Here is a 20102-nt window from a genome sequence, read left to right as displayed (position 1 = left end):
ATATTTCCATGCACCTGAAACAACTTAAAATCATGCTTCCGGGACACGTGGCCTTGTATCATCTCTCCATCTCCGTGTTTCCTTCATCTAACGGTCCAAGCTTGATGCCGCACCTCAACTGATCGACCGAGAAGCACCATAACATCCGAATTTCCAACATAAAACCCTAGCCACCTGGTTTTGTCCTTTTAACCCATTAAATTCCAAAAGTAACCCTTCCTTTTAATTCTTTTTACCATTTAACCCAACCAAAACCCTAACCCATCTATAAATAGCACCTTTCTCCTCCATTAAAACCTAGACTTGCAAACCCTCTCAATATTCCTCTTCTCTACTCAACCTATACCTCTTCTTACTTATTTCTTTCTTTCTTCTCTACTATTAAATCCATCTTTTCCATTCTTCTTCCATCTTTCTCTACTACTTCTTCTCTACCACTATTCTTTCTTCCATTAATAGTCTTCTCCTTCTTCCTTCCATATTCTTCTATCATCTTTACCCTCTTCATCTCTTCTTTCCAACTTCTTTCTAGATCTAATTTCTTCATTCTCTTTCTTTTTCTTATTTGGGTGGCAATAAAATAACTATTACTTGGATTTCTTGGAGTAAAATTCTTGAGCACAAATGGAGCAAATCTTGGATAAAATGGAGATACATGGGAATATGGATTTTGAACATTCTTGGTGATTTCTTTCCATTAATTTCTTAGTATTTTCATTTACTTTATAAATTCAATGAATGTTACTCTAGATTTCATGTATAGTTAACTTAGCAATCTAAGGTTGTGAATGAAACCCATTTTGGATCTTTATATTATTTGTTCTTGATTAATTAAATCCTTTGATGTGCTTTAATGTCTATTGATTGTTTATCTATATGGATTGGATTTTCTTTCCATTACTCATGCCTCATAATTAGATATTTCATACTTTCGTTAAGTTGTTAGATGGGGTATGCTTTTTAGATGATGAATAATAGTTAAGTGATCCGAATCTTTATAAGGAAGACAATTAGAATTAGTGATTATAAAATTGTTTTATCTAGAACATCATCCGGAATCCAAATAGTTCATTATATTGGACCCCGAGTAAATACAAAAGAGATTTAAGTAATTAAGTGCTTGTTTTATAAAGTGAAGTTATGCGGTGGATTTTATAACCTTAGATATCCTCTCCCCTCTCTTAGATAGTTTAATTAGTTTCATTTGTTTTCTTATTTCTTACATATCAATCATCAAATTTATGAGGGGTGTGTGTTTTAGTCTAAGTTAGATATTGACATCTTGATTATTGGGTTAAACCCGCATTCAACATCCGAAGTTACCTACCTATTCCTTGGGACGATACTCGATCTTATTTTCAATACTATAACTTGACCCCGTATACTTGCGGAAATAGACCTATTTTGGGCCTATCATCTGTACCCGCCCGACTGAAAGAGCTTAAGCGGACAGACACATGCATAGGTCCTTACCCGGTGATCCGGCCAAGTCCACCTGCTTATAATAGTCCGTCCGACCGAACCTGTCCGTTTATCCTACTCGTTATACCCGTCCGTCTATATGATTGATTTTAAGCCTTTAAATTTGTAGAGTTAGCTACAATTGTTAAATTTTAAGAGTAACAATATATAACCCTATAAATCACTTTTCTTAATCTTGTCTTCGCCTCTCTACTTCTCTAGTCTCTGTCTCTCTCGTCTAAAATCTCAATATCTCATCAGTAACCCAAGAATCCACGATACACTGATACGATCCACGAGAAGAAGAATAAAACCAATAGTAATCCATGAGAAATTTAAATGATCATCTTTTAATTTTGTATTCATTTACTTTTCGGAATTGTAAAGTGGGAGTTTAGAAAGTTGTATTTAACTACTAAACAGTTTTACTTTCGAATAAAAATTTCTTTATTTGTTCATTAGTGACTGGTGCCCGACCGATCGGTATCCGGTTTGCCGAACTATCAAACGGCCACGGGACGGGCACTTTGTTGGAGAAAATCTGAAATGTCTGCCCGTTTTGTATGGATGTCAGAGTGCACACTTAGGACTTGTATCCGTTCCGCCCTGACCGGTTGAGTTAGTGTCAGTTTCTCGTCCGTCCAGACCGATTCCCACCCGTACTTTACGGGGACCAGAAAAAAACTTTGTTTAATTAAGGGGGACATTTGTGTTCAACTACTATCCTTTTAATCTATCTTTGTGAAAGAAAAACTTTGTGCACATTACAAAATAGACTATACGCCACATGAATGATAACGTGCACGGTAAAAATATTTCTTTGCACGTACAAGTGTTTATGCGCACCTAAAATAAATAAATATGCGCACCTAAAAAAAAAAAAAGTGTTTATGCGCACCTAAAATAAATAAATATAACTAAAATGTAAGAACCCAAAATCTATCAGAATTTGTGATATGCAACTAGATAAATGGATCCAAGTTCACCCAAAAAAAATAAAATAAATGGATCCAAGTACCAAAAAATTAAAAAGTTGTGTTGAACATGATAAAAAATTAAGATATGCTTATAAAACTAGTTTCCTGCAACACAAAGATCAAATAACTGAAGATAGAAAAAACAATGATGTGAAATCAAAATGAATTATGACGGCTGAAATTTATTTTTTACTCAAATTTTACATGGTGGCCAGTACGCGGACAACCGTTTTTCTTATATGGATAACTATTTTCGGGCCCGATGCGAGTCAACTATGCTTGACTTACTTGACTTTGATTTAATAAGGGGACAACTCCATAAAGTCTTAAATACTAATAATTAGTAACTTGTGGACTACTAACAAAAATAATAGTTAAAGATTGAAAACCTAAACTGTCTTCTTCTTCAGCTTCTTCCTTCTTCTTAGTCTTATTCTTCTTTCTTCACTTCTACTAAAAGTAAACTGTAGTTTCTACCATCTTTTTTATCAAACCCTAGATGGATGAAGAAGACAAAATCTCTTCTTAGTATTATTCTTCTTTCTTCACTTCTACTAAAAGTAAACTGTAGTTTCTACCATTTTTTTTATCAAACCCTAGATGGATGAAGAAGACAAAATCCCTCAATCTGCACCTGAAGAAGTTTTTCCGGACGTTTCTATAATAGGGCATTAGTGACATTGATGAAGTAAAACAGAACATAACTTGCGACGAAAATCTGACAAAATCAGACAATTTTTCAGATTTTCGTAGCAACTTAGCTTCTGTTATGCCATATTTTCGGAGAAAACCGACGAAAATATTGCATAACAGAAGCTAAGTTGCGACAAAAATCTGGCAAATTTTTTGATTATGCCAGATTTTCGTCGCAAGTGATGTTCTGTTATGCCATATTTTTGCACAACCCGAATTACCAGATTCATCTTCCTCTTCACCATTGTTTTCAGAGTCGGAACCAACAGATTCATCTTCTTCTTCCACATCTTCTCTAATTTTCTCTGCCATCAGTACCATCTTCTTCTTAATGGTTAGTTTTAGAGTTTTAGGGTTCTAACCTTTGTCTTTGGGGAGATTCTACAACAACTCCCTTGCCTTTGTTTGATGCCATAACCACCAATGCTTCTCCAAGGAGTTTCTCTCTCTAGAAATTTGGGTGATGATGAAGAACAAGTAATAGAAGAGATGAAGACTAAACTAACCTAGGGTTTATGGAGAAAGAGAGAGGTCATCAAATAATACATCTGATTCTAAGAGGACTTGAGTGAAAATAATAGAGAGTTGTCCCCTTAGAAACTGATGTCCATATAAAAATTTAATTTTTTTGCGTTGTCCACATAAGATAGTTGTCCATATAAGAAAAACGGTTGTCCGTGTATTGGTCACCATTTTACATATTCTCTATCCGTGGGGGCATCCGCGTAATTATGCGAAAGTAATTATCTCCTCCGTAACTTTACCTCACTGTCTTTATGATGTATTTTTCTTTTTTTCTTTTCAAACCAAATTAACATACGACTGTGATACTATGCCCGGTTAATATCCTGGTCGAAACCCTTGGACGTGCTAGATCTAGATTAATGAGGTTGATTAGAAAATTTGGGCATCATTTTTTATTAACATATACTCTTTATTTTTGTTGTTTTACTCATGGCCCCTTCTTTTTAGATTGATGATGTTGATTAGGAAAATTGGGCATTATCTGCCAGTTTGAGAAGTCAGTGCATCATTCATCTAGAGTTCATTTTGCTAGAGTTCGGGGTGTTTCCAGAGAGAGAGAGAGAGAGAGAGAGAGAGAGAATGATTATATCATTATCCCCGAACCCTAGCTTACCTCAATTCCATAGAAGGAGAGCGTACAAGAACCGCCATCCCAGTGCTCTCTCAGAGAAATCAAACAAAATCAAAGATTCCAACTCTGCACAACCCAGCTCTAAAAAGCAGATACAGAGAAGGTAAGTTCTTATCTTTGGCATTTTCACAAACAGTTCTTACCCAATATTTTCAAAATAAGATTCTTTCAATTAAAATGTCATTAGCTTTACCGATTTGAATATAAACCAATCACTACTTTGCCATGTTTCAGATGTGAATGCTTTGATTTTTATAAAGAACTTGTTCCTTATGAAAAAGCATGGTCATGGCAAAAATCCATTGTTAAGCAGAGACATGCTTTGATTGATGGAGGTGATGATTCCTCAGATACCCTAATTATACTTCAACATAATCCTGTTTATACATTGGGTACTGCTAGTTCAGAAGATCATTTCAAGTTTAATAGTAAAGATCCTCCTTTGGATATTTTTCGGACGGAACGAGGTGGGGAGGTTACTTACCATGGGCCTGGACAGGTGTTTATTTCACTTATCTTGTTCTTATTAATTTGCTACATTTTGTATTCTTCATGTCTGCCATTTTCTTTATAGTTTTGAAAATCTATAACTAGAATAGCATTATTCCGCATGAACTAGGCATTAGAATTTGCAAAGTATATAAGTCTTGTTCAATACATTCCCTACAAGCTGGTTTTGAAGGGGAGCTAGGCTCAATTGTCTCTAACGTGGTATCAGACTAGTGCGTTAGGGATGGGTGGGGACTTTGTGACGTTAGCCCTGCGGGGATGGGGATTGCCGAGTGACGAGTGACTTGAGCCTTGGCAGTGAGGGGAGGTTTTAACATCGTCCCACATCGCATGGGCATTAGAATTTGCAAAGTAGGTAAATTTCTTTGCAAGCCAGTTTTCAAGGAGAGTTTGGTGCAGTGAGCTCTAACAATCCAGAAGCTCTAATTGCAAATTAAGTAAATTCATCGTTTGATTTAGTTTTTTCTGATCACCATATTACTTTCTCAGCTGTTTAGAATCAAATTATCCACTTTGTTTACGGTCACCCTACTAAACTTCGTTACCTGTTGTAACAAATCCAGAATGGATATTAGATTAGAATGAGAAAGAGAGCTACTTTAGTTTAATCGAAAGATTCAATGTATGGAATTACTACTGTTTGAAGTGTAAACCAGTGTGACTGTTTTACTATTTTGAAGAATTAATGAATTGTTTAGATCATAATTCCTCCATTCTAGTACTTTTCCTCGTTTTTGTCCAAATTTGATGATTGACTTGGCAAAATGTTTTGATCATGGGTTATAATTGACCTAGCCCCACCTAATTGAGTTACATGTTTGAGCTATCTTTTCTATCTTGTGATAAAATTCTGCTTCTCTATAGCTTGTCATGTACCCTATTATCAATCTGCGCTACCATAAGATGGATCTTCATTGGTATCTAAGGGCACTCGAGGAAGTAGTCATACGAGTTCTTTCCTCAACATTCGCGATTAAGGCTTCTCGTCTTGAGGGTTTAACTGGCACTTGGGTTGGTAAGGCTTCCTACTGTTCTTTGTATGGACTTAATTGCTCCTTTATCGTGTCTATGTTCATGGCTAAATCGGATCAAAATCAATAAGGTTCTCATCTGTTTTTTTCTTTATTTTGCTTCATTATAAGGAAATCAGAAGATTGCCGCCATTGGAATACGGGTTTCTCGATGGATAACATATCATGGTCTAGCTCTAAATGTAACCACAGATCTAACTCCCTTTCAACACATAGTGCCATGTGGTATTCGTGACCGTGAGGTTGGGAGTGTTCAGTCACTACTAAAGGAATCAAGGCCTTCCATAGATATCAGTGCTTCTCAGCTGATGGATGCAGTTCATGAATCCTTAGTCAAGGAATTCTCCGAAGTTTTCCAGCTTACCATCGATCGCTCTTCCATAAGTAACGTGGACCTTCTGAAATAGTAACGGATTGAAGAGATTGGAGATTTTAGCAGAGTTTAGAGAGCTGTCAGGTATCATCATCCTACGGGGGCGGTCTCTCGGTCTTGTCGTAGCGAGAGACTAGCACTGCCAACAGGCTTTATCGGAAAAGTATCAATAATCATACCGAGAACATCAAGATTACGGTAATGCCCACGTTGTCATTAAGATGTCTGAGATCGGAAGAAGAATAAGTCGGTTGAGCGATAAAATCGAAGTTTACTGGAATTGCAGTTATGGGAACCAGCTGCAAAAACATGAGAAAAAACAACAGAGGACCCACAAAGGACAGTGCTTTTCTTCTTCTTCTTTCTTTTTGGCTTTTGCTGTTTGGTTTAGTTTAATTTTTGCACATTTTTTTCGATTCAATTCGGGCTCTCACTCTCTTTGTGTGGTATTGGCTTCTCTCAACCCAAAAACTAGATTGAAAAGGTTCACCTCGCATATATTTCACTATGTGAAATGTTAGAGAAATAGAAACGCGGACAGTGAGAAAGAAGACATGTTCATTGTTTTTCCTACCGTTTGTAGTTTGCATTGTTTATACTAGTTCAGTCTTCTTGGATTATCATCCTTAGTTGCCCAGTGCTTGCCAACTATTTTTTTTAGATTATAGTCGTTTTAAAAGTCATTAGAGTATCTGAGTTATTGTGTCTGAATTTTTAGCATTTAAGTTTATGAACTCTTTCGCAACATGTCTTCTGAATTTTAGTTTCCATTAATTACCTCAACTTTTTTTTGGAGAACACGACTACGATCTATGTTAGTCGATAGATGACATTGATACATCATGAAGATGTGACATACACGATAACCACCTAATTTAAACCATGAGTGAAAGGGGCTTGAGGCCCGACAAATTTATTACAGTATTTACTGTTTGTTTAGATTATTGCATTAATGTCATTGTAATAACTATCGTAGTCATTTTTCAAAAGAAAAAAAGTACAATTATCTTATGAATCACTATAGGTCATGTCATCATGAAAACAGAGTAAACAGATACCATAAGTATTCAATTATCCTATTACTTCTCACACTTAAAATAATTGTGTGGTTTATTTCTTGCTTTGAGTGAATTAGTGGTAGTAATATGTTTGTCTTTGATCTCTAACTGAGGGTGACTATAATCTCAACAACAAAAAAAACTGAGTGGGACTATCAAAAGAATGATATGTTTTCGAAAGAGAATTCCTAAACGTACAAGTGAGAGTCAATTGTGACCTTTAGATTCATATAATATCTAATTTAAGTTATAACACTAATTGCGCGAATTAATGTAGTGATTTATTGATAATCAAATTCCAAGAATTAATGTAGTGATTTATTGCTAATCAAATTCCAAGAATATCATTCTTTCTAATCAAATTCCATTGTCTACATCCACAAATGGCCTCAATTCGGGTGAGGATGCTGTAATTTTGAGCAATAAAATATTTTGAGAAAAACTTTTAGCTGAGCAAAACAAGATCTTGGTCAACTAGTACCTCTTTTGTGAATCTTGTTCCACTACTACCTCTTAGGTTCTTTTTGTTTTGTTTTTTTTTTTTTTTTTTTGAAACCATGCGAAACCAATTTCATTCATAAGTGGTAAAATCACAATGTTACATGGATGAGAATTCTTATTTCTCTTCTTTAAAAACTTTATGAGAGTTATATACCTTTAAATGTAAAGTGCCTCATAAAGGGAAAGAAATTGCCAAGACACCGACTCAATAAAATGACCCTAAAAGTCGACAAATGAAAAGATCCCAAAGATCGAGAATGAAAAGACCCTAAAGGTCGACAAAAACTGGATAAAACTAAAACAACCAACGCTGTCTCCGGAAAAATCACCTCCTTTACCGGATGACCGCCTCTGTCACTAGAAAACCGCCACTATCACCGGAAAACCACCGCCACCATAGAAGAAAACCCAACTCTTTCCGCTTCAATCATGCGAAGATCAAGAAGAATTTCCTGAAATTGTGCTGCAAGCTGTCGATCTCCTAAAGTCAAATGAATCAAACAAAAGTTTTGATGCTGGCTTCACCGTTCTTGAATCCAGTATCAACAGTTAAATGAACAGGATTTTGTATTTCTCTTGAATAAAATTCATGGATCAGTGCACTACCACCTTAGACCCCGAAGTCGGTTGAGTGCCATCCAACAAAGACGTCTTTAGGGTTCACCTTCTGGTGAGATATCAACATGTTATGGTGATAATCAATATCCAATGCCACCTGACCGGAAGATTCGTAATATGGACCAACATAGGAGTTCCTAATATCGACGGTTCCATCAGGAAGAACTGAACCAAGAAGAGTACCAATCACCCTCTCTGCTTGATCTGGACGCCTCACATAACAATCGCAGATGTTGAAGATGACAACGGGATGAACTTTGGCTGACAAACTGGTCGGCAACGGAAAGAATTGTGTGATTGGCTGAGTCGCCTGACATCGTTGTTGGTGTTTAGATCTCTATTTGAAGTGAAGAAAGGAATCCGGCGAAGGGGAGACCCTTCTCCGGAGAAGCAAATAACTCCCTGAAAGGTCGGTGGGCAAACGGTTAGTTGCTTATTAAACATTATATTAGCCTTCCCTCATTGTATAGCCAAACAAAACAAGATTGCACAAAAGTACTCCTTGTTCTACTTCTTTGTAATTGTAATTACTTCAAGAACAGTGTAATCATTTAAATTGATTATTGTTATTAATGTCACCAACTTTGATAAAAAAAAAAAGAGAGGAAAATTATAAGGCCCAAAATTCGGGTCAAAATAGCAAATGAAGCCCAACCCGGAATAATAATGCAAAAAAAACCCAAAATTTGAAATTACAAAACATTTATGAAAATTTCTGAACAAAACACAATTTGCTCTCGACAATTTTGTATTTGCTCTCAACAATTTTGTAAATGTATGAACAAATTTGTTTTTGTTCACACATAATTATATATGTTGTCACAGTTTCAAAAGTGTTGTAATAGTTTCAAAAGTGTTGCCAACAGTTTAAAAATTGGATTTTTTTAAAATTATTATTCCCGAGTGGGTTTTTTTCGTATTTGGATCCAAATCTTGGGCTTTTCTTACATAGGTAATGGGAAAAGTACCGAGTTTTTTCTTTAATAGTGCTCTTGAATTGAGACATATAATAAGCCGGACCGACCACGTGCTTTTATTTTAAAGTTTGAGATTCTTTTCCCTTACCACGAGTCTATTTGTTTATTCACATGATTAAAATAATCCAACGGTAGTAGAGATGCAAAATCTTACTCAATTTTAAATGATGTGATGTGCACATACACATGTCTGCCACATTCTATCTGCCCATCAGCCCACGGATTATATTCTAACTACGGTTGGATCTCCTTCAACTCTACCGTCCATTCCCACTCACTTTTACTTTTGAGATGAGAGTCAAAATGGGAAAAAAGTATTAAGTAAAATTATCAATTGACTTAAAATTTGAAGTGTAATGAAGTGGCACTTTTTTTTTTTTTGTTGAAAATGAAGTGGCACTTGAAAAAAAAAAATTCATCAAACAACAATGACAAGGGAGTCGAATATGTTACAAAGTTGTTTATCACTTAACAAACAACAAAGATAGGGCGGTCTCGTATTCACAATCCATTCACTAGATCTATTTTTGTTTTGTGTTTCTATATTTACTTTGTTAAATAAGAATATTGACATTTAGTGTCATTCAATCCAGTGAATTTTATTGAACAAAAGTAGTACATGCATTATCTTTTCTAATAAATGCACTTGATATTAAAATTAAAGAGAAGTATATATTTCTATAATATTAGATATTATAGGCTATATATGGTATGAGACTTTCATTTTGAGACCATCCAAAAAGAGTAAGGAACTTTCATTTTGAGCCGGTAGTTAATTTAATCTTTATTGTAAAAATAAAATTGTTCTTACATATAGCAACATTTTTAGTGAACGATAAAAACATATGGCCGCCCTTGTAATTACTCGTATTGGAGGGAAGTGGAAAGTGACCTATATGCCTTAGATGGTCAAATGCCGAGAAAAAAAATTCATTTAAATACACAAACTCCCTCAACTACAGACACAATAAAGACCTACTTGATTCAATTTTCTTATTAAATTTCAGTTCCATCGCAAATAAATAGAAGTAGGTAGTTGGAAAATTGATTCCAGTCAGAAAAAATGGCTTCCTTCTCTTCTTCTTCATCTTTAGTTCCTTCCCCTTCTCTTCAATTCAAACTACCATCAAATCACAAAAAAAACATCTCTACCCATCTCTCACTATTCCGTCCTGTTTCAGTTTCTATTTCAGAAAAAAACTCATCATCATCATCATTAGAACAAGAAAAACCCAAATTCCCAATCAAAAAAATCCCAGGAAACTATGGTATCCCATTAATCAGTCCAACTAAAGATCGACTTGATTATTTTTACTTTCAGGGTCGAGATCTTTACTTTAAATCTAAAATCCAGAAATATGGGTCTACTGTTTTTCGAGCTAATATGCCACCAGGTAATTTCATATCTTCCAACCCTAAAGTTATTGTTCTTCTTGATGGTAAATCATTTCCTGTTCTTTTTGATTTATCAAAAGTTGAAAAGAAAGATGTTTTTACCGGAACTTATATGCCGTCAACTGAACTTACCGGCGGTTACCGAGTTTTATCTTATCTTGACCCGTCTGAACCGAATCACTCTAAACTCAAAAAACTCATCTTCTTCCTTCTTATGTCTAGTCGAGACCGAGTTATACCCGAGTTTAGATCTTGCTTTTCCGAGTTGTTTGATTCAGTTGAAACCGAGTTAGCTTCTAAAGCCAAAGCCGATTTCTGTGCTCCGAGTGATCAAGCTTGTTTTAATTTCTTGGCCCGGTCATTATACGGTAAGAACCCGGCCGACACTAAATTGGGCCGAGATGGGCCAAAATTGATAGCTAAATGGATCTTGTTTCAACTAGGCCCACTTCTTACTCTTGGGTTACCTTGGTTTCTTGAAGATCCCTTAATTCATACTTTTCCTCTTCCACCATTTTTAGTAAAAAAAGATTATCAAAGACTTTATGATTTCTTTTATGAGGCTTCAGGTGGGATTTTAGATGAGGGGGAAAAAATGGGTATTAAGAGGGATGAAGCTTGTCATAATCTTCTTTTTACCACATGCTTTAATTCATTTGGGGGAATGAAACTTTTTTTCCCCAATATGGTTAAATGGATTGGTCGATCTGGTGTGAAGTTGCATGCTAAATTAGCAGAAGAAATTAGATCTGCGGTTAAATCTAACGGAGGTAAAGTAACGATGGGAGTAATGGAGAAAATGCCGTTAATGAAGTCAGTAGTTTACGAAGCGTTACGAATGGAACCACCCGTACCAGCACAGTACGCAAGAGCGAAACGTGATTTTGTACTAGAAAGTCATGATTCGGCATTTGAGGTTAAAGAGGGTGAACTTTTGTATGGATTTCAGCCGTTCGCAACCAAAGATCCTAAGATATTTGAGAGAGGTGAAGAGTTTGTACCAGACCGTTTCATGGGAGAAGGAGAAAAATTGTTGAAACATGTTTTGTGGTCCAACGGACCTGAAACGGATAATCCGACGGTGGAGAATAAACAATGTGCTGGGAAAGATTTTATTGTATTGGCTTCTAGGCTTCTGGTTGTTGAGTTGTTTCTCCGTTACGACACTTTTGATTGTGAAGCTGAAAAAACAGCATTGGGTTATGCTGTAACTCTAACTTCTGTTAAACGGGCCAGCTTTTAATAAAAAAAAAATCAACCTGAATCAAAACCGAGAATCAGAAGTCCTACATTCAGTGTTTTTCTCCTCCTTATAATAAAAAAGAACTGACTGAGGCGTGTATCAGTTGTCGGTCTCGAAACTTGGGTTTGATAAACTATTGTAGGTGTTGGGAGATTCTCAATTTTATCCCCCGTAACTTGTATAAGGTATATGTTATTTAATTGAGATATACTCAGGGTTAAAATATAAATAAACTTGTATATTGGGAGTTACAAAGAATTATTTTGAAGTCTCATTTTAGTCGATTCTATGTTATACTTTTTTTCAACAAAAAAACTATGTTATACTTTGATAATCCAGTAAAGAGTTCCATAAATAACTTTTTTCTTGGAGTTCCATTTATAGTCTCAAATCATCAATCATACCATTTATATGTTGACTTATTTCTTTTCGGCCTCCTACTTTATGATCAGTTCCTTTTTACCCTATATTTTTCATAAACTCAAAATTAATCCCATTTTGTTGGTACTGTCTGTATATTGTAATGATTTTTTTTTTGTTTCGATAATTGCTCTTTTTGTAAAGTGATTTTAAAATTCAAGATTGGTCACCTTTTAAATACGGATTAATTCTTCAAAATTCTAACTTTGTTTAAAACAAAATAGGAGACCAATATGGAATTCATTTTAAAAAAATTAAAGACACCTCATCTTTCTTCCATATCATCACCTCTCTCTTCCACGTCATATCTCTCGCCACCTCATCGTCTTCTCCGATTAAGGTCGTCGGCCGACCAAACTTTTTGCCGACCCTCAAACTAAATAAAGAAAATATTATTCTCCTTTCTCTTTCTCTCTTCTTCTTCTCTCTCTCTTTGTTACTTCTCTCGTCTTTCTCTTATGTGGCGCAACGAAAAACTCAAAAAAATTTGAAATCAATATCTAAAATTAGATAAATAATAAACTCACAGAGAAACTATTGTAATTTCATTGATATATTGAATGAACTAAACAACTACTATATCTTTTATATAGTTTTAGAGTTTCCCAAATCTTATCAAATTCAAATCAACAACTTCTAAATGAATATTCTCAACAAAAAAAAACTTCTAAATAAATAGCTAATGAACTTATTAAAATAAAAATATTAAAAGGGTCCGTGGGTATATTCAAAAAAGGTTTATGATCCAATCTTCCCAAAACATGGATATTTAGTCCTTTTACATTACGGACATAATAACTCATTCTTTATGAAATAACTACCGTCCATGTCCCTCCTACAAAAATCACGAGATTTTTAATTTTCCAGGGTGAATTTGGAATGTTTCTAATGTGGGGGTGATTTAGGGGATTTAAAGCAGCTAACGTATAAATCCGAAATTGATTTTCTCTATCTTCTAACCATTTTGGAAAGCAAATCTATTTCCAAATCAATTAAAAAAAAATCGTAACCAAATCAATTTTCTCTCTCTTACTATGTAAATTTTTTTCCATTCAAATCAATTTTCACTTTCAGATTTGGAAATAGTATATTTTCTAGGATCAATTTAGCGTGATTTGGGGGTTAATATACAAAACATATATATCACTTTCTCTCACTTAACTTTCAGATTTGGAAATAGTATATTTTTCTGGGAACATTAAAGCAACATATGTTTTCGTTTTTACTCATACATAAATACACATAGAATACAAATGATGAAACAAATACGTAAATTATGTATTATTTATGACGAGGAAACCATCATTTGTCAAGTATACAACATAATTTATCAAATGTATGTAGGTCTTGTTCAATAAATTACACATAATTTCTTTTACATTACACATCCTTTACATTCTGTTACAAAAAAAAGTACAAAATCTTCTTTGGTTCAAAAATGGTGCCCATGTACTCTCCATTAGTTTCGTTGACTCACTTTGATTTGATGATTCTCTTTGAAATTTCATCTGGTATATCGAATCTACACACATAAATACACATACATTAAAGAAAAAAAAAAATCATATATTGTATTATAAATTACATGTACAGTTTCGTAAATTACATGTACTCTACAACATTTGAAGGTTTTGGGTAGTTTGGTAAACTTATCAAGGCTACTGTTTTGGGTGAAAAATACACGTAATGGTAAATAAATAATACATAATTTATGTGCCCAAAAATTCATATTAAAATGGTTAAACAAACTACTAAAAGTCAATTTCAAGACATAAATGATGGATTTTGACGGTCAAAATAAAGCTTTTGTGGCGCAAACAACAACCATGCACAAAAGACACTAACACTTAAAATTTGATTCAATTCCAACTATGTATAGCTTCCTTCCTCCATTTTCTCTCTCTACTCTCTCCCCATAACCGTTTTCTTGAGTTTTTCTTTCAGGGTATTCTTTGCTCCTCCGGCGAAGGGAGGACCCTTCGCCGGGTTTCTTTTTCTTTGTCCTTAAATAAAGGTTATTTCCTTGTTGGTCTTTAGGACCTGTTTCGTTGATCTTTAGGATCTTTATTTGTTATTTTTTCGTATTTCTCCGGGATAAAGTGTTTGATCATAGACAACCATTGGGAGTTTATGGCAGAATCAAAGTGGTCGGTTTATGACAGAATCAAAGTTAAGGTTAATATCTCATCACCTCTACCAAGAGAAGTAATTCTCCAAATTACGGGAGGCCAAACACACCAGGTTACTTTAAGATTTGTGAGAATATGCAAATTTTGTTTCTATGGTGGTTATCTGGGGCATGCATTTGAATTATGTCCATCTAGAATGAAATTAATGGAGTTACTAGAGAAAAATCTCGCTGATAAACAACGAGAGATAGTTATGGCAAAGATGCAACCCAAACATCCTCTTGAATTCAAAGTATTGACTTTGTGGGAGAGTGAAAACATAACCAAAATTCAAAATGTTCAAATGAGATACTACCGGACGATGGTGATCAATCGGAAGAGGAGATACTACCGGACGATGGTGATCAATCGACAGCAGTTACCGACCATAGACGTTCTCCACTGATCATGGGCAGGGGTAGTAAAGAAGTGGGTAGTTACACACCCACTAATCTCTCACTACTTTAGTTCCAGCAATGGCGAGGCCCACGCAGTGGCCCAAAGATATTTGGCCCGTTAGTGGTTTTCCTTTTGTCTTTCTGTTGTTTTAATTTAACTTCTTGACTTTCTATCTCATTACTGCTTAACCAGTCTATCAATGAAGTTGAAATTCCACAAAAAAAAACATGTACAGCTTCAATTTTGACAGTTTCAACCATTTGTCTTTATATTTGACAACATCAAACTTATTCTATGAATATCTGGACCACTCCTCTGCATCATTGTGGAATGAAAAGAAATATTGAGGAATGTCCCTTTTAAACTTTTTTTGATGCCACCAAAAATGATGGATTGGTCAGTTAAAGCATATAGAACTCTTCAACAAAAAAAAAAAAAAGTTAAAGCATATAGAAAAGTCGACATGGGGACTGTTAAAATTGACCCTTCCTTGGTGTAGTTAGGTCAAAAACGCGTAGAGTCAGAGCATTACATATTTCAACCACCAAAGGAGAATAATTCAGGTCATCATATGCATGTTTTCCATGCTAATCTATATTCCATAAACATCTCTTTTTATTCCTTATATCATTTGCAAATGTTGTTTTCGTGTATTTGTTAGTGAAACAATTTTTGTTCAATTTAACTCAAGTTTCTTCTATGACACAAGTAATAAGCAAACCACTAAACTAACTTTTTTGTATCCTAAATGTAATGCAGTAAAAAAAAATTTGAGCACAATTTTCCAAATAGTAATCTACAATTTTTCTTATATTCGAAAATGTTTGTAAACTAGGATATAACCTATGTCAGTCAGGCACAGACGTATCTATCATATGCGTTACATGAAGTGTGCATTGCTGGAAACATAAGAATAAATCAATGGAGAAATCAGATTATAGCTTGTTATGTCGTGGTACGGAGACCACTGACTTCAAAGTGATTTCACAATAATCTAGGTGCAAATTGTATAACTCCAGTCAATCTCCAAGGATTAATTTACCACATCTACTGTTTCTTTCTCGCACAGTATTGGAGATAGTAGAAAGAACATAGTAAGCAGAGGAAGATGATAATTTTTTCTGTGTGTTCTTTGTTAATTTTGGCCAAAATATATAGTCACAGAGGAAGACTAAACTGACTAAGAAACGTGGTACAGAGGCTAGGGGCATTGGAGATAAACTCGGGAAAATATCATCTTTATCCCACGAATTTTTGTTAAACAGAGTTTGAATAAAAATAAAATTAGTCCGGACAACTAAAGAAGTTTTATTTTATTTTAGATTCCGCGAACTCGAAGCCCACAAATTTCTATTAAACCGACCGTGTTTGACAACTTATTTTATAGGAGTTTTATTTTATGTTTGATTCTCAGAGTGCCCCTTCCAATCTTGGAACCAGTTCTTAGGTTTTCTCTCTATTTAGAACCCTTTTTCTTTGTCGTATAGATACTTGTAAGTTGTTTGTGAGCGATGATCTTATCCGTATTAATGTTTTTTTTGTTTCAATTCGATGATATGGTGTTTTAAATGAGATTTAGGTATTTACAATGGAGGACAAAGTATTTAGAGTTCTAATCTTTGAGATTTGTTTCAATTCATTATAAATTTAGGTATTTACAATGGAGGACAAAGTATTTTGAATAACAGATAAGGAATTTGTTATTCAAAAATTGTAAATTTATCTGAATAAAAGAACCAAATAGTGTATCAAGTGGATTTACAAGATTACAGAAATTTGGAATTAAAGTTTGAAATAATTTCAAATTGAGAAAGTCTGAATCAAACTGGATCCCAGTTTCATTGTCTGAAATTCATAATAAATTAAACTAAATTTGATTTATTGAAACTGAAATCCGCTTGAACCAAACTGCATGTGAACTAAAAGTAGTCTCAAATAGAAATAGTTTGAATCCAACTCAAGTTGACAAACATATAGTCTGAAATTTATAATGTCCGAGTCAAACAGAATCATAACTACAAATATCTGGAGACTGAAATCTTCTAAAATCAAACTGCATTTGAACTACAAATAGTCACAAAATGAACAAGTCTGAATCAAACTGAATCTGAATTACAGATAGTCTGAAATTCATAATTTAAACTATAAATACTTTGAAATTTGAATCGTTTAGACTAAAACTGCATTTGAACTACAATCTGAAGTTAAAATAGTTTGCATTAAATTAAATCTGAACTATATATAATCTAAAAACTGAATGTTGTGAGAATAGTCTCACACATAAGAAGGGTATATAATGTCTAGGTCTTTTCCACTTATTGTCAATTGACTTAACATGGTATCAAAGTTGAATCGTTTGGACTAAAACAACATTTGAACTACAATCTGAAAATAAAATAATTTGCATTAAACTAAATCTGAACTATGTATAGTCTAAAAACTGAATATTGTGAGAATAGTCCCACGTAGAAGAAGAATATATAATGTCTAGGTCTTCTCCACTTATTGGCAATTGACTTAACATGGTATCAAAGTTGAATCGTTTGGACTAAAACTGCATTTGAACTACAATTTGAAGTTAAAATAGTTTGCATTAAACTAAATCTGAACTATATATAGTCTAAAAACTGAATGTTGTGAGAATAGTCCCACACAGAAGAAGGGTACATATTGTCTAGGTCATTTCCACTTATTGTCAATTGACATAACATGGTATCAAAGGTACGTCTGCACTTGATAGACTTAAAAGCCACAAGTGTTCCAAATTGAAAATGTCTCAAAATCAATGTCTGAAACTGAATGTGTCTCAAAAATGTGAAATGCAATAAGTATAAAACTAAAAGTTTCTAAAACCAAATTTGCATTTGAACTATAGATAGCCTCAGATTGAATCTGAAATAGTATGAAACAAACTGAATCTGTACCACAAATAGGATGAAACTGAAAATAATTTGAATCAAATGAATGTGAACTATATATAGCCTCAAATTAAAATAGTCCAAAGAAAACTGAATCCAAACTACAAATAGCCAGAAACTCTTCGTATTTTCATAAGCTCAACAGTACTACAAATAGCATTAGCAAAACATCAGTTTCAAGAAACTTCACTCCTTGAAAATCTTATCCATAGATGAGTTGGTAATACATGAATCAAAACCTTTTCTTCCAATAACTAACAATACTATCAAAATATCTGTAACACCCCAAATCCAGATTTCCACGTCGGCCGCCATGAAAACCTAAACTTAAAGCATTTCTCCGCAGAACAGTAAACATATACGATATACTCATCAAGGAGACAAATAGTATCGAACATGAAGCTCAAAAAGTAACAATAAATCATCTAATAAAATTTTACCAAGTTTCTCAAAACTCACAGGATGTCTCTAAGTCATCGACACAAATGTCGGACAAGATAAAACATAAATAACACCAAGTGTTTAGAAGATACAACTCCTAAATAACTACCTAAAGAAAGACCGAAAACCACTAAAGAAACTCCTCCAAGGCTAACTATGACTCAAGCAGGTGGCACTTCCCGATTTCCTTGTCCTGAAAAATAAAAGGTTGGGTCAGACCCCAACAAGTAGATTTCGAAACCTCTAAAGCCTCAATAGACAGTTTCAAGAGCTACCAAAATAAATAGACAACCACATATCATGTAAAGATGTCCAAGCATAGTATCCGAGTTGTGACCATTAGAAATAAAGTGTACGACATATGTAACAAACAACAAAAAGCGACATGACGAGTTGGTGTCCACCTTATGTAAGAGTGTTGTCCACAAGGTCATCCATTGTGTTAGCGCCGACCCCATACGCTCCATACCTATATCACATCCGGTAGAGAGGGTCGAACCAACCACATAACTCTTACAACCCTTCACCAACTCCATCACGTCACACATACATAATATCACACCATTTGTAATAAACAACCAAAAGCAATGTGACAAGTTGGTATCTACGTTGTATGAGAATGTGGTCCACAAGGTCATCCATTGTTTTAGCGCCGACCCCATACGCTCAATACCTATATCACATCCGGTAGAGAGGGTCGAACCAACCACATAACTCTTACAACCCTTCACCAACTCCATCACGTCACACATACATTAGCATCACACCATAACATACATAAATCAAAATCATATTTATTAGTATGTTACGACATACGAGTTTCATATTTATAATGTTTGCAAGTAATGAATCAATGATGATAATAGCCTAAAATTCTCATATCATGTTGAGTTTTAACACATGTTCATGTATCTATATAAAGAGTATTGTCCAATAGTGAGAGGCATCTAATTATAAGAGTTGTATACTAAAATCATGGCAAATAAAGAGGTCTAGCCCTAAATATTATTGTAATACATGAATCTAGCATGAAAATGTAAATGAAGATTGTATGGTTCATCAAGTATGTCATTATAGCAAATAATCTCAAAATCTAACACATAGATGAGATTCAAAGAGACCCAAAAAAATAAGTTTGTAGGAATATAAATCTACTACTTCTAGTATATATATTTGTGTCAAGAACCCTAGTCTATGTTCAAGTAATACTAAAATCTAGGGTTTTTAGTTTCATCTAATTTGTCTAGGTTTATCTATAAAAATGGCTATTCAAGCCCTAGAGAGATAGAAATCTACCTTAGATCCCAAGCAAAATAAGCCCCAAGTGAAGAACAAGAAAGATAAATCACCAAGCTCCAAACCCTTCTTCTTCCTCTAACTTTCTCTCACTAGAAAATCCCAAAATCTTTATTTCTCTCTCTCTAACCCAAAATGAGGCTGCTAAAGTTTCAAAAGAAAGAAAGGAAAAGGAGGGGACAAAGAGGGGCTAGGGTTTCTATGAAGTGGGGTATTAAATGGGTGTTACTATAGGCACCCTAAATATTAGTAGGAGCACTACAATATCATTCTCCCCAAGATGAGGGAATGATACAATGGTTCCTTAATTCAATGATCTAAATAGTAAAAGGGCACAGTTGTGATAAACCTTATTATGAAATGAGTTCCTTGTCCACCACCCTTTGGTGTAACGGTTGGACACCCCTCTTAAGTCCATGAGGTCGTGGGATCGAGTCTCGGTGGAAGCAGTTGCCATCAAGATTTAT

The 20102-nt window shown here is 34.5% G+C and overlaps 2 protein-coding genes, 1 long non-coding RNA gene and 1 pseudogene across 4 annotated transcripts; 2 read left to right on the top strand and 2 right to left on the bottom strand.

Annotated features, from left to right (window-relative positions):
- The first annotated feature begins 4000 nt into the window (after window positions 1–4000).
- Window positions 4001–6948, top strand: LOC147551733 (octanoyltransferase LIP2p, chloroplastic-like). Of its 2 annotated transcripts, XR_015238566.1 has the most exons (5): window positions 4001–4390; window positions 4522–4786; window positions 5662–5812; window positions 5940–6830; window positions 6870–6948. XR_015238566.1 is itself a non-coding variant. In XM_086671702.1 (4 exons), exons 1-4 carry the CDS (start codon window positions 4236–4238, stop codon window positions 6233–6235), a joined length of 867 nt encoding a protein of 288 aa, XP_086527828.1. In that variant the 5' UTR covers window positions 4001–4235; the 3' UTR covers window positions 6236–6948. The 2 variants fall into 2 exon arrangements, 1 of the variants encoding a protein (XP_086527828.1); XM_086671702.1 differs by having other exon boundaries at window positions 5940–6948.
- A 1186-nt stretch (window positions 6949–8134) lies between these two features.
- LOC147551732 (eukaryotic translation initiation factor 3 subunit F pseudogene) lies at window positions 8135–8822 on the bottom strand (annotated as a pseudogene).
- Window positions 8823–10227: 1405 nt separating this feature from the next.
- On the top strand, window positions 10228–12248 carry LOC147551731 (allene oxide synthase 1, chloroplastic-like). Its single transcript, XM_086670508.1, has one exon. The coding sequence runs from the start codon at window positions 10419–10421 to the stop codon at window positions 11991–11993; it is 1575 nt and encodes a 524-aa protein (XP_086526634.1). The 5' UTR covers window positions 10228–10418; the 3' UTR covers window positions 11994–12248.
- Window positions 12249–17932: 5684 nt separating this feature from the next.
- On the bottom strand, window positions 17933–19816 carry LOC147551730 (uncharacterized). The gene is made up of 2 exons (XR_015238095.1): window positions 19636–19816; window positions 17933–18532 (listed from the first exon to the last, which is right to left on the bottom strand). It is a non-coding gene; the product is annotated as an uncharacterized LOC147551730 (long non-coding RNA).
- Window positions 19817–20102: the final 286 nt, after the last annotated feature.

The sequence above is a fragment of the Eschscholzia californica genome, unplaced genomic scaffold (genome assembly GCF_041429995.1).
Source record: "Eschscholzia californica isolate CP2 unplaced genomic scaffold, dmEscCali1.0.p SCAF_3, whole genome shotgun sequence".
NCBI classification, from domain to species: Eukaryota; Viridiplantae; Streptophyta; class Magnoliopsida; order Ranunculales; family Papaveraceae; genus Eschscholzia; species Eschscholzia californica.
Note: the sequence above shows the minus strand (reverse complement) of the source record. Positions and strands in the feature narration are given on the sequence as shown.

Coding starts and splice junctions, on each gene's coding strand:
- LOC147551731 (XM_086670508.1), top strand. CDS start 10,419: ATGGCTTCCTTCTCTTCTTCTTCATCTTTAGTTCCTTCCCCTTCTCTT.
- LOC147551733 (XM_086671702.1), top strand. CDS start 4,236: ATGATTATATCATTATCCCCGAACCCTAGCTTACCTCAATTCCATAGA. Junction 4,391..4,521: donor AAAAAGCAGATACAGAGAAG/GTAAGTTCTTAT, acceptor GCCATGTTTCAG/ATGTGAATGCTTTGATTTTT. Junction 4,787..5,661: donor CTTACCATGGGCCTGGACAG/GTGTTTATTTCA, acceptor GCTTCTCTATAG/CTTGTCATGTACCCTATTAT.